Source organism: Manacus candei, unplaced genomic scaffold (genome assembly GCF_025592945.1).
Source record: "Manacus candei isolate 608988 ecotype Guabito, Panama unplaced genomic scaffold, ASM2559294v1 h1tg000026l, whole genome shotgun sequence".
NCBI lineage: Eukaryota > Metazoa > Chordata > Aves > Passeriformes > Pipridae > Manacus > Manacus candei.
This window is the reverse complement of record NW_026138074.1, coordinates 3,469,337-3,489,034: the sequence shown is the minus strand read 5'-3', so window position 1 is coordinate 3,489,034 and position 19,698 is coordinate 3,469,337. Positions and strand designations below refer to the sequence as shown.

Here is a 19,698-nt window from a genome sequence, read left to right as displayed (position 1 = left end):
CCATAAATAATTTCGTGGCACTGAAATCTTGCCCAAATATTACGCCAATGGTATCTAGATTATACTGAGTATTTAATGCTTGCTGAAACATAGAGTATGAGAATCTTCAAGGAATTTTAATCCATGCCTTTATCTTGTGGGTGCAAGATTTCAAATTTTCTATATGCACCAAAAAGATTGCAGCTGCTTTGAGGAAGCAGCGTTGTTACCTGCCAAATATATACTCAGACTTCAAATACCCCCATGCTTCTAAAGTAGACTGATAAAAACAATTTCTATTGTTTGTAATATATACTAAATTCTATATCTGATGCATTGTCACTGTTTTGAATATATGGAATCTCATCACCTTCCATCATTTATTGACCTAGCTAGCATATGGGGAGGACATTCATGTATATCCCAGAATCTGTTCAAAAGCAAGTATCTAGTCTCTAAGATGAAAAACAAGTTCTAACTACATTCTGGTTTTATACTTTTATTAAAAGGAAACAGAAAGTCAGCTGCTGCCATGCAGAGGTCCAGAGTTCCCATAAATTGTGAAACAATGAATGACAACTGCTTTTGTTTGAGAATGGAAATTTACCCAGAGGTTTTAAAATTCAAGACATTAATTTGAGAAAAAAAAATCCTAGGAGAAACTTCCCTATAAATTAGCCTTTCATGTGCTACAGTGTGATTATTTTTGCCCAAGTATTTGAAATATGGAAAAATTAATAATCTTATCATGACTTCCCTTGTACTTATGAGAACACTAGCTGTCTGTATTGCTACTGGTAAGCAAAACGCCAAATAATTTCTGCAATTTCCAGATCTAAAGAGGTAGGTAAAATGAACTAAAAATACCTGGAAAAATGATAGAGTTGAAAAGAGGAGGAGAAAAAATTTAAACATAGTGAATTCTCCACATCTACTGTAATGAATCAATACTCTGGTCTCAATGTTGTACAAACAGTTTCTTGTAATGGTGTCCTCCTCAACCATTGCTACTTTATTTTTAAAATTTTAAAAAAGTAATAAAATATTGCTTTTCTCTCACCAGGAATTTTTTTAGCCATGTATGGTTGAATCTAGTTTCTTCTAGTAAATGCCTCTGATGGCTTACTTTATTCAGATCCCATGCAAGTCATAAGTTTTAAATATTTAAGTAAGCATAAAGCTGTACAAGTTCAGCTTTGACTTGAATGAAAAAATGGGTCTTTTTACCCAGGAGATTCTTATAATTTAAATTAGAGTTTTTTACAGAGGACAAGAAATATGTCTACATTATTCATACTTGAAGAGTTAGTTCCATTCTTATGAATAATTGAGCTCTTCTTGTCTGTGTCCTTAATATTTCATATTTCACACTAATATTCATATCTTTGCACTATTTGAAAAGCATAATGAAACGTTCTCTGCTCATTTATTAAAATCCTGATTTCCAAATGATAGTCCAGAAGGAGTGTTACAATGATTAAAACCTGGCTCTTAGATTATCAGAAGTGACTTTATCTCATAAGGGCAAAAATAGTAATTTGAAATTAATACTTGTTATCGTAAATACATGGCAAATATATATTGATGTAAGTGAAACATGACTGCCAAGGCATTTCAAACAATGGTTGAATTTTTTTAATTGCTGTAGGATGTGAGGTTAGTATCCTTTTTTGGGTAAAGGACTAATATTGCTCTCCTTTGTTGATAAATACAGCTGAAATACATAAGTCAATAATTCATGCTCAGCTTTCAGAGATGGTCTACGGGGACCATTTCACCAGTGAATTGTTATTATTGATTAGGACCAGAAATTCAAGAGGCCAACGTGATAATTATATCTGTCATTAAAGACTCATTAATATTCTCTTTTATTCTAGACAGCTTGTAACAATCAATGTAAAATGTACAAGCAATATTGCTTTTTTCTGTGGCTCTCATTTAGCGACTGCCTTTGTACTTTGAATATGCCCAATAATGAAACCTGACAGGGTAAATATTTCACTGTGCTTCAACATTTATTTTTCTAAGGAGATGACTTTACCTTTTCCATCCTCCCCTGAAATGATTCACGTTCTTCACAAATCCAGGTTTAAATATTTCAATTTAAAAGAGTCATTGCTGTCCAAACTATAGTCTATTTAGTCTGTTATAGTTCCAGTGATTTTCTAATTATTCCATCTGAAATGTCACTATGTTTCAATATTGAATCAAAATACTGAATATTTATCTTTTTATATGAAGATGGGTTTGCACATGTTTCATTTCAGGCAGAGGAAAGTTCATTTGCAAACTCTGCAGGAACTGTCTGAAGTACAGAAAATGACACCACGGGAACGAATGCGGCTGAGAAAGTTAAATGCTGCAGATGAGAAAGCAAAGAAGTTGAAGTAAGTTGTGCCCTAACCATGCAATTTTCCAACAGTCTAATGAGAGAGTAAGAATTGTCAAGGTAGAAATAAAAACAGAAAGGATCTTCAGCTACTCAAAGTGAATGGGGATTTTGGATGACAAAAAAATCACAGTAATTCTTTATGTACGAAAAAGTCAGAACATTAGCCCAAAACTGGTACTTAGAGCACTGTGTTTCTGGTTAAATAAGTATATGAGAGATTTTCAGATGTGTTACAATAGGAGGCTTTTTTTTACTGACTTGTTATTTTAAGAATTGAATGGTCTGAGGAGTTGGACATTTAGTTACAATCCAGCTTTTGTCAATTGTTTTGGCTGCAGAGGTTTTCCAATAGAAGTTAATATCTCAGAGGATAGTCTTATCAAAGGATCACATGGGGTAATGGACGTGCTATAAAGGCTTTATGATTTCTGGTTTTTTATTAGTGAGTAAGACATAATAAAAGGTTTTGGAGGACATTATGTACTGTTTCTGATGGAATATGAGAAACAGCTGGAAGGCTATGTGTCTATGCATGTTGGTTAGTTTTTGTTTGTTTTTTTTAAACCATAATATATTGTTTTGATGACACATTTTATATTTTCCCAGTTAAAAATATTCAGTGGTTTATTTGGTATGAATGAAAATTGGAAGAGCACCACATTAATTTTAATTAATTTTTAATGTTTTCTTCTAAAGCATTTTGCAAAGTGCAATGTAAGTTAACAAATATTTATTCGGTATTTATAGAGGGTAATAGAGGGAATAATTATTTTTGATCATTAGAACCGACATCTTAACCCTGTTGTGCCAAAACATGTCAGCAATTTGGTAAGACAGAGATGTCCTAGTACAGAAAAATATTGTGTGCTGGCATGAAGTTGGAATTTATGGCCTCAGAAACTCTGTGGCTACATATACCTGGAAATAATAGCAGTTGCAGTTGAGCAAATGTGTTCTGTAAAATCCCATCCTAGTAATACTTGAGCCAACTTGTGACCCCCATGCCCAAAATCTAGAAACAAAGAACTAAAGACCTTCATGTCCTTTTGGAAAATATGTCTGAAGACCATTTGTGTCTGACTGAAACCATTGCATTTGGTACATAAATTTATTCTCATTTTAGAAAAAAACCTCCTTGAATTGAAACCACTGTATAGAAAGTATTAAATTTAACACCTCTTCTGCATGGTGTTTTCAGTAATATGGTAGGCCAATTCTTGTACCAATATGAAATTTATAAATAGGATGTCTGTCTCACTTTTTTAAAATGAATGGAGATTAGGAAGTAATACTAATTGCAAGATAGTTCTAGTTTGCTTTTCATTTTCTTTGCTTTCTTGCATTTTGATGTTTTCTATTGAGATTTTCATTGGGATTTTTTCCTCCCAACAACAAAATTAAATGTACTTGTTTTGTAATACAAAGGCAACATTAATATTCAAGCCTTGTCAGTCACGAATCTTTAAAATGGATCTACATGGAGCTTTAGATTATTGTCAGCTGATCTGACTGTAAATATTTGAAACAGTGCAAAAATGATACCTTCTCAGACTGGAGATCTGCTTTCAGCAGTGCACAACTAGAGCTGGATGGGAAGGGAATATAGTAATAGAAACTGGAAAAACTGGAAAAACTCAATGCTTAACGTAGCTTTTAGTGCTTAATGTAGCACCTGTCTTAAGTAGTTCTATGCAGAAAACCACAGTTACCAACTCCCGCAGATGAAATGTTCAAAGCACACAAATGTTGCGTGCCTGTCTACAGCTGAAAGGTCCCTGCACTACATGGTGGAATAAAGCCCAAAGTATTTAAGACCTTTGGAAGAAATAAAAAAGACTGGGACTAGTAATTTGCTAATTCTTAATTGTATTATGCAAGTTGTGAAAGTAAAATATAATAGTGCTTGGAAATAAGATCTGAAATCTCTTCGAGTTCATGAAAGCTAACCTTTAGTACATGCCATGAATGTTTGACTACATGGGAATTTCATTATGGAATCTGCTTTTACAAGATCCTTTTGTGCACACCCTGCTATCACATCCTAAGCACAAGCATTCTGTACTTACAGACAGCTGGCAGAAGAAAAATATCAAGAAAATGTCAAAAGAATGCAAGATCTCAGGTCCCGTAATTTTCAGCAGCTGAATGTCAACGTCCTACATGTAAGTATAGGCCACTGTTTCCGAGGCCTCATTTATGTGCATCCAGTGTACAACACTTTTCTGTTTACCACATGCTTTCTTTAGCACTAGAAGCACGGTCCTGTTCTGAGACTAATAATTGTAAAGCACATCAAAGTGTATGGACTGCTTAGCTGAACCTGTGGATCTGGGGTGAGGGAAAGTGCATTCAGTTATTCAGATATGGTTCAACGGGCTCTCTATTCATTGCACAAATTTCTTAACGTCACCCTTAAATCTAAATCTGCTCTCTGAAATGTTCTTACTGGCTATGTGGCATCAAAGTTCAAAATACATTCATTTTCAAGATGTTTAGAATTGTAATCCTTTTAACACTAATTTGGCATGGCTGTGCGTTCTTTTCATTTGGTTGAGAATACTAACACTTCAACTGGTTTTTGAGTAAGAATGAATCCTTGGAATGACTCCCCAGTGTAAGTTGTTGTCCTTTGCTTTTAAGCTATCTGCAACAGAAGATGGGCTTGTTCCATTCTAGCACCACATCTAATTGTAGAGAGAACCATGTGCATTTGGAAATAGTCAATGAAAGCATCACAGAAATAATGAGGTTTCATGTGCTTTGTCTTCTACCTTTTCTTTTGCATGCATTCTGGTTTCTATTTCCCATTAGAAATGGGAGAAAAACTTACGGAGAAAAAAAAAATGTTAAATCTCTCTCTGCTTATGGCTGAATGTTAGGATTTTATTTCAGTATTTGCCCAATGTAAGTCCCAGCAATTGTGTAGATCAGAGCAACCATTGTATTGAGATCTCGCTGAAAGCTCTAACTGTACCTGTTTTTCCATGCTGCTTCATCACTGGACTAAGGAATCTGATGAGCAGTCTTCAAAACACCTCATTCATTCTCAGCCAGTCATTACATGCGACTACGTGTCCATAGGACATGATGAACCAAGTGGAAATGAGACAAGTGAACTCTGCATGTCTGAACTTACAAACCACGGTAAGAATTCAAAATTTGATATTGAAATGAAGATTCCTATCAGGAAAGCAAGATTTGTCCCTTGTAGTTAAAGTGTCATGGGGAAACTGCAGTTTAAAAAGTGGTCAGATTTGTAAGGTTGCCAAAAAAAATTACAAAGAGGAAAGGAAAATAATCTAGGTGGATGTGTGTAGAGCAGATGTACAGCAAGGTTATATGGTAGGAAATCTGTGTTTCCAAAGTTTGAGTGACCTGTGAGCAGAAACGGACATGACTGTACTTCTTCCAAATGACATCCTGAATTATAAGGAAATAGCTTAAACTTTACACATATGAAATGACTGATGTTAGAAAAACATTTCTTAAATTATCTCTCCAGTGCAAAAATGAATACAAGAATTCAGAGTGTTTGCACCTTTGGTACACTTTGATGCCATTTTCTTTATCTTTAACAATGAGAGAAGCAGATGGAAATGCTTTAAACTCTGCTTATTTATACTGTCCTAAATACTTAGCCACTGTCTAAAGAATGTGAAGTACTGGATAACATGTATTTTTCTGTAACAGACAAAAAATAGTCAAGCTTTTCGAAAAGGGTCAGACTGTGGAAATGCTGTGCTTAACGAGGAAAGAATTTTTAAGATCACATTTATATGTTTTGTTTCTACAATGTTCTGGAATAATGTCTTAGTCTTAGATATTGAAAAATCATTGTATAAGCACTATTATGGTGAAAGATTTTTAATTGGATTAAAATCTTGCAAGTACGCATTAGTATATTTTTAAAATATGAAATATTTAAAAAATAAAAAATATTTTAAAATTTTAAAGATGAAAACTACTAGCACTGTCTTTTAGTGTTGGTTTATGTACATCTGTGAAGGTACATTTCATCAAATTAAAGGCATCAGAATCAGTTTGTTTGTGGTGGAAGTGTTTGGGGGTTTTTTAAGAGCAAATGGCTTTTTTCTCTCAATGTACCCTCATTTATGTCTGTGTAGCTGCCTTGCTGTTTCACAGTATGAGGAGAGATGACCTGTGTAGGAGAGAACCCAGCTGCTACAAATGCATCCTGGGGGGGAGGGTGGGGAAACGTGCAAATAGAGGAGCAAGAGAAAGCAGTAAACGTGGGTGGGAGATGTACTGGGAGAAGCATACAAAGATACCGAAATAGAAACAGAACAACATGCATAAAAGGAAAGAAACTGATGTTTCTGCTGTTAGAGGTCATTAAGCTGCTAAAGTATAATGACAGAATTGAGGTGCATTTATATCTGTGATGCAAAACTTGGGTCAATCCATTGTACAGAGCTGAATGCATGCTTAATTGCTTTTGCCAGAGTCTCTGATGTGGAAGTGGTGGGTTCTGACAAAAAGGTTTTATGGATAGGCATGAGAAATTACATGGTTTCTCTTCTTTGCTTTGTGAATACCTTGTTATTCCTGAAGCTGATGTTGAAGTTGGTACTTACTCTATTCAGTATTCATACTCTTCTTTAAACATTTCGGTGCAACCTTGCATATCCTACATGCCTAATTGTTAAGTTATTAATTGCATCTTTGTATTTGAAAATGTAGAAACTGTTCCAGCTGTTGATTTTCCAATAGAATTTTGTTCTTGATCAATGGTTATACAATAATAAAATAAGAAAATTAGAAGCAAGGCTATAAAATGGTTTTAGAAAGTTGTCTTACATGTTAATAAACCTTGCTAACCATACTAGGTTAGCAGAAGTAGACTGTGAAGACCAGAATAACAAGCTCCCTAGTTATAACTAATAACTAAAAACTGTTGAGGAAGGAGAGAAAAGGCAGAATAAATTATTTCAGGGCAGATCTAAAAAAATCCTTTCAGTAATGGGAGAAGCTGGTGGGTAACAGCTAGGGATAGAACCCCAATCCTAACAGGTATGGAGGAAAGGTCAAACTATCTTTGGTTCATAATCTGCAGTCCTTAAAAAACCTGCAACATGAGCAAAAGAGATCAGGGCTTGGAGTATTGAAAGACCAGGCTTTTGAAGAATTAGGGAAAGGCATAGAGAATAAAAGACCTTGCACTCCTCTTTCACTGAAAATTAAACGTTATGGATTGCAGTTGTATGTCATTGTGGAAGGTGTCAAATACAAAGCTCAAGGTTTAGCTTTAGTAAGTAGTTTTAAAAACCGTGGCATCTTGGTCCAATTTTAGCAGTGGTAGTTACACATAACTGAAAGTTCAGAAAAATAAGGTAGTGTAGTTAGATAAAGAAAAATCACTGTGACAGCTTGGGGTTTTGGATTTCACAGTGTACAGGTTTCAGCAATGTTAAAAGCATTCAACTGCTGTAGACTTCCCTGGGAAGTTTAAGCTTCTCTCCATGTTTGCTTTATGTAATCAGCAATGATATTCTTAACATTTTTTTATTCTAACTAGCATCCCTGTGCACTTGAGAGACCATTTAAAGGAGTTATTTGAAGTCACCAATAGTTGACCAATTTGTTAGTCTTCAAGCATGTTTGTTTTCTGGAACATGAGAGATGTGAGTGGACCCTGTGCTTTTGATGTTGAGTTGAACGCAGTCTTATTACAGAAAAGCTTCATCAAGATTTTTAATGGTGCAAGTTCTTGAGAAACTTAAAGAAATTATCTGATTCTTACAGAGAAATGATTCAGGCAATGCAAATACTGGTTTTTTAACAGCAAAAATGTTAGTTTTTCAACACTGTGTTCCTTACTATGCCATCCAGCAATCCGAACAGATTTATTCTCCCCTAAAAGAAGGCTAGGACTGCTGTTCAGTCCTGTGGGACTGATTGAGAGGACAGTTTTTAAAGTGACAGATATCACTTGCAAAGCCACACCAGCTTACAATGGCTTGTGTACCTTGGGTGGCTGTTGCCTTTCTGCTATTCATTTCTGAGATTTCAGGCACATGTTCTGCAGCATCCTTCATGCCTCAGCAGAAAATAAAGAACTCGGGGAGGGGGAGGAGATAAAAGAAACATGAAGTTTTGCAGACAGAAATAATTTTGAAATTCTTCTGTGCTTGTGTTACTTCAACTTAAGAATAATGGGTTCCAGTTCTAACCTGGGAGTGGGCAGCAGTGAAAAATTATGTGAATAGCAAGTCATGCTATTTTTGTTTTAATAAGCCAAGAGATGAAGTTGTGCATTAAACACACATATTTCAGAGACATTATCTTGTCTTCTGTTGGTGCTCTGCTAGAGAGAAAATGCTGCCCTTCAATCCCACCACTTTCTAAACATTTGCTTCTGTTCCATGCAGAAGAGAACAAGCTTCAATTTGACCACCAGGTCTAGACTGTGACTACTATAGGTGTCTACTCTTACTGTTCCCTTCCTAAAGAATCTGACCTGTTTTATGCACCTGGAAAGTTCCCCATGCTCCTCTGTGTAGAAAGCTGTTCCTGGGCTAAACTACTGCAGTGTTTATGAACCTTCTTATTTCTGGCTTAGACTTACTTCTGGCTATTTCATGCCAACACTTTTAAGAGGTATTGCCTTATTGCCTTGCAGCTTAACTGCTTCTCTTCCTTCCTTTGCTTATTCTCCTCATGTTTTTATAGGCAACAGTAATATCCTGCTGTGTATAAACCTCTATATAACACTTTTGTATTAACACTGATCACTTTTAGGCTACCTGGACCTTTTTTCCTTATTCATTCCTTAAGATGATTTCTAGCTCTTACATCCAAATTAGCAATAGACTCTTTTGGTTTTAATGCTATTAAGTTTTAAACTCATGATTCTGTTCTTTGAATTTTCTCATTTTCCTTTATTCCAGTACTCAGGGTCATGTAGTTTTTTTCTTACATTATCCTGGTTCTGGGATTTGGCTCTCCAGTTCCTTGATCTAGCTGTGTTTTGCAGGTTACTGGAACAAGTAAAATGGAATAGCTAACAATTCCCTTTGTATTTTAATTTGGATTTTTTGTTTTCTGCTTCATTTCTCCAGCTCATTTTATTCAACAATTATTTCTGACTGTTAAAAAGACATATTTTGCAAGTCGTGGCAATGATGCAGGAATGGGCAATGCAAAATGTGTCAGGATAAACTTGTACCTATATTTCCTGTTCTTGCTAATACTTACCTAGAAAATAAGTAATTCATCCTCCCTTATTATCATCAAAAAGAAAAGCCACTTTGCAATGAATTGCTTAAGATTACCCCCCCCATCTCTTGACCCATTTTTATAGAAACTGTCTCCATTTGAACTACGATAGATATGCCAATGTACATTTTCCTGAAGATTACTGCATTTTCAGTGCATGTACCTATCTTTCAAGAGTGGTTTTGTGAAAATACTGGTGAGGTAAATTATATTGTAGTGCTGGCAACCAGAGGTCAGTTCGTCTAAAAGAAAAAAAAAACCTGTGAAAAAGAAACCTGCATATTTAACTGCTCATTTCATGGATGACAGTGAGTGCAGCTGGAACAAAATAATTTATTTTCTAAAACATGAGCAAAAAATTATCAACAAAATAATAAAAGTGTTAATGAGCTACACCCAGCCTTGATGTTATGGATGAATATGGTCAGTGTTTTCCTATGCCAGCTAGAATAAAGCAGTTCCAGCTAGGCAGGTTCATTAGGTGTTTAATGCTTAATGATGTGGCGGCCTCCTAAAAAACTACTGGAACCATCATGAAAGAATGTATTACTTCCTAATATAGTAATATAGTTCATCTTTGTCTACTAATTTATTGAACTTATAGTCTACTTTTCTGATTATAAAAGAGTAACCGGAAGAACTGAGACCCATTTTTCCAGAGAACTGGATATTGAGAGCTTAGGATGCTAAAGGTCATCCTTTCCCTAGATTTTCTGCTGATAGGCCAACATGGCTTTTCTGTGTGTGCTACTATACACTGGGCTAGGAAGAGTTGAAAATTGCAGATCTGTTACTACATCACATTAATTATTTGAGTGCAGGTCATTTCACTTTGGTTGCAGTGTCTTCTAATGAAGCCAGATTTTACAGCGTAATTTCTCTCAATTCTGTGTACAACTTGATTTCTTTTGACTGGCTCTAAGTTTTCAGAGATATTTAATAAATTAGGAAACATTAGTTATGGGGTCTTATTGTAAAAGATCAAGAGAAATCTGCATCAGAATATGCATTGTACTTATCGATGTGGGAAATTATTGTGGAGTATCTGAAATTTCTTAGTTTACTACATAGAAAATCCTCTAGGTAGAGAAGCTCAGTCTTTGCAGCTGAAAATAGCATGAAGAGCAAGGTATAATCCTGTTATACAGCAGTAATAGCTAAATGTTCAGGGTTTCTGATTAAATTTCTACAGTAGAACTTGCCTTGAAATTGGCTACAAAATCATAAACTGTATCTAAAAGTGCTTCCAGATAGTTCAGCACAATTACGGATGCAACAAAAACTACCATTTCCTTACCGTCATTGTTGATGCTTCTGATTTGGATCAGTTTTTGCAGTTGAAAGATACTGAGTACAAAGCTATCTCCATACCAAAACCCCAGACTTTTTACAGGAGCCATAAGGAGTGTTAAATTCAACAAGCTCCAGTCTAACAGGCATGAAAACTTAAAGCCATGCACTAGCATTCGTGGCTAAAAGTGCCACTTTATATTCATATCAATTTCACAGCAGATGAGACATGGTAAACAAGAGTGGGGAAGATTTTTTCTTTTTAAAAGTATTCAAGAAATTATTTACACAAATGGATCCATACTTCTAAGAGCTTGTCCTCATTGCACTGCTTCATTGCGTGGAATGAAAAAGACAAAGCAAAACAACACTGGACATAAGGACCACTAATAAAATATTGTATTTTGCATTTTTGGATTGTAGTACAGTGCTAGCTGGGGCTAGCTACCTGTGTTCATATCCATTTCTCTAAGATCCCAGCTCTGCATAAGCTACTACTCTGCTCTTGATAGACATGTTTGTGTGTAGAAAGGAGTCAAGTTAAAAGATGTAAATAGCTTAAGTTAAATATTTGTGGTATTTAAATTCTTTGTACAGAAAAATAATGTTAAAAATTAAAGGCATATAAAAGGCACATATTATAATCTTTCTAAACTGTATTATATTGCTTTCTATGTCTGTATACTGCAAAGATTATAACATGTTAAATTCCTTAGCTTAATATATTGCAATACATTTCGCCTGGCAAACCTGATTTCACTACAGTTCCAAAATAGCTAAGTATGTTACAGTAATTGCATACATTGTTTCTGTATTTCCATTGCTAATTGTAAGTTATGGATATATTGCTTTGAATTTCAAGTGGGCAAAGTTCAGTTGGCTCTTGAGTAGGAAATGTTCACTCATTATAAAATACTGTGGGTTTTTTCTACTCTGTTATTTTTACAAGTTTTGTTGAAGGATTTTCAAGGTAGTTTTGTAAGTCTCAGAAGGTTAAAAGCCTGTAATGTTTCTGAGCACATCTTTAAGCATCTATGCATATACACATTTAGTTTAGTGCCTGTAAACCAGTACTTATGTATACTGATTGGGTAACTGAGTAACACTCCAAAATATGATCATACAAGTGATCACACCGCTCAAAGGCTTTTAGGAGAATCAAGTCTTGTTTTGTCTGGCAAGTTAAAATAAACCAGAATAGTACTGATAATAAGTGGCATTAAGCACCTTTCTGCATTATTCTTGTTATAGTATCCTCTGTAACCAGACAGTCTTGTCTCGATTAAGAAGATAACGTTGCAGTGACTTCTACTGTGGGTTACCCATTAGTCTCTTTCATGTGGTTACCCTACTTCCAGGATCACAAGGCATATTCCCTGACTCGCTACTTGCTGAAATGATAGCGTGGGATGCTTGCAGAGAGAAACTTGCTTCTTTAGTTCTGGCATTTGCAGTTACCAGTCCTACACTTGTCCTTGGAACATGGGGTGAAAAAACTCCTGAGACTCTCACAGGATCTGAGGGCGTAGTGTGCTCCTCTGACCTCCTCATCTGTCTCTTGTTTTCATTGCTTGGTTTCACACTGAGCCCAACTTGTCCCAGATTCAATTAAAGGAACAGTAAATCTGATTTATTCTAGCAAAAGCACGATTTGATGAAGTTTGCAAGTTTTAGTCAGAAAGTAGAAAATTAATCAGTGGGGTTTTTTACATTTTCTGAAGCATTATTCTTCTTGTTTAAGGAGTTCTTCACTAGAAATACTGCCTTTGAAGAGCTGATTTCTTGCTTTGGTTGTAGCTTCCCATTTAATATCTTCTATGAGAGCAACCATGGAATTAAAGACATATTCTTGGGAATGTTATGGCATTCAGAGTCCAATGGTTATAGTAATTTAGAAAGCTACATGTAGAGGTTTCTATGCATTGTCCATTATTTTCAAGTTTTTGCTGAAAGCTTTAGCTTATTGAGGGCATGCAGAGTTGAACTCTACTCATAACCTCCTCAGGAAACCTTTTCCAAGTGTATGTACTATTCAATATGCCCTAGCTACTTAAATCTTTTCATAGCTTCACAAAAATTCGTAGCTTACTTCTTGCAAGAAGTCTTGCTCATACAGCTTCACAGGGGGAAGCTTGTGGAATGAAGTCTTGACACAGCAGTTATGTAAAAAAACCCAAATGCTTTCGAAGTGTGGGAAGAGTAAATTATGTTACTGTATAGTTCCTGCATTTTTCTGATCTATTTTTCATACTGATTTAGTTTGGCCTTGATAAATAGAGCCTTCCTCAAAGTTCACCTTGGTCAATTATTACAGTTAAAAGTATTCTGGCCAAGTCTTTTTAAAACCTACACAGGAACTCCCTTCACTCCTTCCAAAGCATTGTGTTACAAAACATTTACAAAACACTGTGTGAATTTAGGAAACAATTAGAAACAGATGCACTGAGATTGTATATGTCAAAAAAATACTGCATACTAGATTCTAAGGCAGACACTATAAGATAATTTCAGTGTTTTAAATCTTCCTTAGAAAGAGTTAGTTTTTATTCCAAGTTGTCCAACCTACAGAGCAACATATATTTACATTGCACTTTAGACTCAAGGTTAAACTGATGTAAAGACACAGTAGGCATTTCCTTGCAAACCAAGCATCTGTGAACAGGATGATGTTGAAAAACGTTTTATAGGACTCCCATTCCAGCCCCAATTCAATTTTATGGATTGCTAATCAATCTGAAGAGCATTTCGGGGGAGCTAAGTTGTATGGTGACATAAGAAGCTGCAGCCAATTCTAAGTGAAGGAGAATTTGCTCAGAAAGTAGCTGTAAATGGTGAGTTAGTTTGCAGTTTCTACCAGTTTAGCTTTCAGTGCATGCGGCTGTCAGACAATGAGGTGGAAGGAATGAGAAGGTGACAGCAGTGAAGATCTTAGTTGAATTCTCCTGCTACATTTTCTGCTTCACAGAGCAAAGTGTGTCCCTGCAATCTTGTAAATAAATATGTTGGCTTTGACCAGTTAATTTCATCTGGGTGTTTAAGAGCTCAATACCTTTTTCCTGGTTTCACTTGGTTGCAATAATTTACTTGGTTTTTAACTTGTTCTACATATAACTTATTGTTTATGTCCAATTTAAATGTATTTCGCATCTTTGCTACATCCAGACTCTTATATGCACAACTGCTTACACCAGCTTTGGATATGAACCATTCCCATTTGTTTTCTAGTCTTTCAGTAACTTCTAGTTGTGAGAATATCCCAAATTTAAGTCTTAAAAATAGTATTCTTGAACCAAATCTCAGGGAGAAGGAAGTGACTGTCTTAAGGGGCAGGGTTTTCTTGTTAACGTGTGGACTCTTTCGTTCCCAACACTGATGTCAAACTGAAAGGGAAAGTCTCTGTCAGATTCAGCAGGAAAACTGAGTTTTTATTGGAAAGCATGCTTTGACTGATCAAAAAAGTTTAAAATAACTCAAGGGCTAAGGTATTTTTAAGTTGATGTCATAAGGTATCTTTGTGGTCAGTTTTCCTTTAATTTACATCTCTTGCTCTGTTCCTGCTGGAAGCAGTTCAAATAATAGGGCAACCTTTACAATAATAAGGACTCTTTTTCCTAAGGGAAATGGCTTCCAAGACTCACTAAGTGCTCCCTGTTATTGACTACATCACTATATTTTTCTTTCTCCTCATTCACCCATCAGTACTAAAAGGATTTCTGAACATTTGGAACATTTTTAGATTTGCTGAACTTCAAACAGTGTTTGAAAGGCAGCATGGCTTCATCTTCATTGTCACTTTCTACCAGAGCTCCCATTTCTCTTTACATGACAACTAGAAAATCAGAAGAAAAAACAACAAACCACTCAGAAAATTAGGGGGAAAAATGTGACAAAAGTGTTTCCTCTTGCTCTTCATTTTTGTTAACAACTTTTAGCAGCTCCTTTTTTCCTCTCATGCTTTGTCTCTGCACTTACTGATAAAATACCAAGAGGTGGAAGGTTTAAGGAAAAGAACTGTGTCCTTCAAATAAAACATTTTTCTTGGAAATTTCATTTTGGTTCAAAAAATAATTTTTTCTTGGAAAAACATTTTGATACTTGCTCCTTCTTTTCTAACATCAAGTAGTAGATGATCCCCATAAGGCCAGTCTGATTTACATCTACTTTATCTTCACAATAGGTAATTCATCACTCAGTGAAGCCCACAAGTGAATTGAAGCTTTTTTCCTTCTTTAAAATGCTAAGAGGAGAATTATAAAGCATTAGTGTTTAAATTTGGTTATATTTCTGGTTCTCATTTAGAAAAACCCATTTTACTTTATGTCTAAGCCATACACAGCCACATCAGAAGGTAATTCTTTTAATGAATTCATAGCCCTTTTGTGCTAATTGAAAAGGATCGTACAGGACTTTCATGGGCACAAAAGTCCTGTATGTCCACTAGTTCATTTCTTAAACACATATTCTGAGAGTCTTTTTCAGCCTAGTTTAGAAGAGATGGACAAAAGATTCCACTGACTTTCTGAACAATTAAGCTTCAGAGCTTGATAGCACATATACAGTCTATAGCTGACCAAAGGATGGTGATTCTCTTTGAAACTTTTAAAGTTGAAGGAGTTAGTCTTGTACTGGGGGGGGGGGGGGGGGGGGGGGGACCAACACAAAACCCAAATGAGTCTGAGTGGGCTTCAATTATAATAATGGAGTTATTTTATTTTTGCTAGTTGTATGAGTATTGACCTGAACTGCAGAGGGGCGCAGAGCCCTTGCTCTCCTTTGCAGTAGAATTTGTCATTCAGGATTATGTAGCTCAGGGAAACATACCTCTATGTTTTAGACCTCTCTCCCAGTGATAGTGCTCCAGTTGTTTATTTTCTTCCTTGAAGGCAGAAATCCCTTTCTGTTTCCTCCCTCTGTGATAACTGCTGCACTGCTCTGCTGAGTGCTGGCCAGCCCTGTTCACCAGCTCCTTTTGCTAGTAATCTGTGAGACCGTGTACACATTGCAGGGGCATACAGAAACAGGAAAGCTCCTGCTTAGCTTGTGAGTGTGTACATTAAATATGCACACGCACAAAACCCCATCTGGGGTAATTCTGAACAGTTTGTTTGTGAAACATCATGTAACCACAGAACCATAAAATAATCTAGATCAGTAGGGACCTCTGGCAGTCTAGTCCAATCCCCTGCTCAAAGCAGGTCTGGTTGCCCATGGGTGTCTGGTCAAGTTTTGAACACCTCCAAAGATTGAGCTCCTGCAGCTTCTTTAAACCCTGTTCAAGTATTTGATTACACTCTTTTTTTTTTTCATAATGTCATATTTGAATTTATGATGTTCCAGCTGATGTTTATTGTCTCTTGTCCTATCAACATTCACCTCTGAGAGGAGATGGCTCCATCTTCCTTTTATCCTCTGATCAGATAGTCACAGACAGCAGACACCTTCCCTTCTTAGGCCTTAACAGAACCCACTCTCCCAGCCCCTCCTTCCACCCAGGTGCTCCAGCCCCCTGCACAGCCTGGGGGCCACTGTGGCATTTGCTCCAGTAGGTTACACCTGCTCAGATGGGATCAAACTGGTATTTGCTGATGCTTTTCCACAAAAAGGAAAGGATCAGGGACACCTTTGTATTGTTGATGAGGTCCTGCCAGTGGGCTGTCTTGTGCAACATGGAAGCAGAAGGTGGAATGATTTTCTCTGCCTCAGTCCCCAGCATGGCTCAGGTACAAAGCCTTGCAAGGGGGGCAGTGCAAGTGTCTTTGTCCTGGCCCTCTCATTTTTCTTGAGTTCCCTATGTCAATCTTTGGTAGCAGAGATATGGTAGCACCACTTTGTAGTGCACTTGATTCATGTCAGCATGTTAAGAGTACGTTATATCTCATCACAGTATGTGTCAGAGCAGTTGAATGATTTGCTCCTCGCTTCCCTGTATATAGTACTGTGCAGACTGAGGAGTGTAACTACATGGAACTATAGTAATCTTTTCCTTAAAATGGGAATGTGGCAGCTGAGAAAACCTGCCTGTTTTCAGAGATGCAGTGAAGTCTTTGGATCAAAAAAGGACAATAGTCCTTAAGACCTGAGTGTGACTCTCTTACTGTGAATACAAGTGGTGAAAATTTACATATGTTATACCATTCTGTTTTATTTTTTTTTTCTTTTTGTCCTTTTTATAAATATAAGAGACCTTACTTACTGTCTTCTGCATGCTCTGGAATGTGGGAATACTGCATCAATGCACAAATTATAAGTATGACTTTGAGGCAAGAGAAAATTAAAGATATTTATCAAAGTATTTTCATATTTTTGGAGAAAATTGTTGTTGTTGCCAAGTTACCATGCTACCTGAAACAAGCTCTTGTGGATTTAAGCAAAATATTACAAGTATCACATTCCTTTATTTTCTGTTTAGCTTGTCTTCTTGGGAAGTAACCATGCCTTTATGATTTTTTTAGATAATGGGTTTTTACCCTTCATTCCACTGTTAGCGTCATGTTACTATTTAGAAAGAAATCTAAAGCGGAATGTCATCGTTCAGAGCTTGTTTTCTTTTGAATATCTAAATAGCAAATACCAAGTGTCTCAATGCTATACCTAAGCCACCTAATAATACAGAAGCAGCAGCTGAGTTTGTTCTGAATTAAGTGTTTTGTAAGCAAATAAAAGGTACTGTGACTGGCCTTAGTGCAATACACACAGCTGGATAAAGCACAATCTACTTTCAGAGACCAGCTGACAGGGTGTGGGGAGGCAGAAGCAACTGTAGAGACCTTCCTTTGAGCTTCATATGGAGCACAAAACAGAGGCGGGGTACCCTGGGTTCTGCAGCAGCAGTTTTGTTTCCTCTTTCGGCATAATAGACTTGATGTTCCCCTCACTAGCACCACTTCTTTACCCAAGTAGCTTTCTATTTTATGTCAGAACAAAGGACAGGGTCAAGGTCCAAGCACTGGAGTCCATGCTTTACAGAGGTGTGCAAACAAAAGTCAAAGATCAACACTTTTATTAAAACTACTCCTCTGAAAGAACAAACCAAAGAGTTTTCTGCTGCACTATGTTGCTAAGTGTGCAACTTCACCGTTAATGTTCAGGAATGTGTGCAGTAACCAGCCTTTTGCCACCTGGTTTGTTTAAACTGGAAGTATGTGTAAAATATCCAGGATCATGGGAAAACTCAGGTAGCAAATGTTCTAGAGGATGGACTGGAGACATGGAAATGGAAGCATATGGGGTCCAAACTCCTCTGACATTGCCTGCCCTGAGCTGAAAATACCAACTCACTCAAGTCATCTGCACTTGGACTTTACTTGGCCAGCAGATACAGCTTGCCATGTTGATTTATGGTTACTGCTGTGCTAAAACCATCTTACCTGTTCTTGAAATCCATCCCATCCTGGGTCTCAACTAAATAGGCTGTTCTGTACTCAGATTAATTCTGCAGAGAACCAGAGATGTGTTCCTGCATCTATAACACATGGAGGTCTGTGAGTTGGCTCTACTTAGTAGGACTCTAGGAATTGTTTTATGGGACCAGATAGTCTGAATGAATGTGTAGAAGTTTTGAAAACTCCTTCTTTAGAGATGCTAGTCATAAAACCAAGAATTTTTAAGAACTTGTATTAGCTAAATCCCAAAATCCCATCCACTGGACATCCCGTCTCCTTTCAGAAATGTCACTTGGAATAGTTTCTGAATTGGAGCCAGTTAAAATACGTACCGTGGAACATCTCTATCATCTGAACTAGCATTTCAAATTGTATTATTAAGCTCAGAGTAACTGACCATTTATGTACAGCTGTCAAGCCGATTTAACGAACGACTTGAATAATTCCAACAAGTGAAGTGAATAATTCCAACAAGGATGCAAAAGCTGGCATGGAAGTGGGATACAGCCAGTGCCAGCCTCTCTGCATAGTTCAAAGGCATTGGCAGTTTTGTATGCTCATGGGCCGCTCACGAAGTACAGAGTTTACAATAGCCTGAGTAGACATTTTGAAGTTACAATTACGAGTAAAAAGACTGGGTTTGATATTTTGTTTGGTTGGAAAGGGGAGGATTGCATTTTTTAGTACAGCAGTAAACAAGTGCAGAACGTGGGAGGAGAAGATGACTCAGAAAGCACTAGCGGTAGTCTGATGTTTGTATTATAACATGATAAATGGGCTGTTTTGTATGTATTTCACTGCACATATACACATAGAATGCAGAAGAACCTAATAAAATTATACTAATTGCAGGAATGACAGCAGCTCTGCAAGAAAGAAAAATTAATGTTCACCCCACATGGAAAAAGAGATGTATCTTAATTTTGTAGTGTTTTTTCCATGTAGAAAGGAATGATATTCAAGATTTCTTTTTTAATGAAGTCTTAGGCTTTTCTGTCAAATGGCACTTTGTAGAACTCAAGCAATTAAACACAAAAATAAATGCTTTCTTTTGTGGGAAAAAGTTTTTGGGTTGGGGGGTTTCTTCTCACGGAAGCTCATGTATTGATTAGTTGTTTTGGTTTTTTTTCAAACTGAGAAAGGTGAAAAATAGAAACAGGAGGATTAGGAGTAGAAATTGTGAATGTGGAACATGATGCTGTTATGCAGCTTCCATAAATATCTTAAAACAGAGAAACATGTGTGAAAATGTGTCAGCATTTTGAAGCTAAATCAGGTATATAAAGAAAGGAAGTATTTTTTAAATTATTTTGGAGACAGTAGATAGTAAAGCTCCTATCTCAACAGGAGAGCTTAACCACCTAATGTTGCAGTTAGATACAGCTTCACATTTTTTCCTGAGTTCTCTTTCTTAGGCCT

At 36.5% G+C, this 19,698-nt stretch overlaps 1 protein-coding gene across 5 annotated transcripts in view; it reads left to right on the top strand.

Moving 5' to 3' along the window:
• The window catches only part of NEK11 (NIMA related kinase 11), an 84,091-nt gene that overhangs the window by 37,318 nt on the left and 27,075 nt on the right, over positions 1–19,698 (top strand). For 4 of the 5 annotated variants that reach the window (XM_051789108.1, XM_051789110.1, XM_051789107.1 and 1 more), the window contains 3 exons: positions 2,247–2,366; positions 4,440–4,533; positions 5,380–5,515. In XM_051789108.1, coding sequence (XP_051645068.1) covers positions 2,247–2,366; positions 4,440–4,533; positions 5,380–5,515 — 350 coding nt within the window. The remainder of the gene's footprint in view (positions 1–2,246; positions 2,367–4,439; positions 4,534–5,379; positions 5,516–19,698) is intronic. The other variant, XM_051789109.1, reaches the window with a different exon arrangement.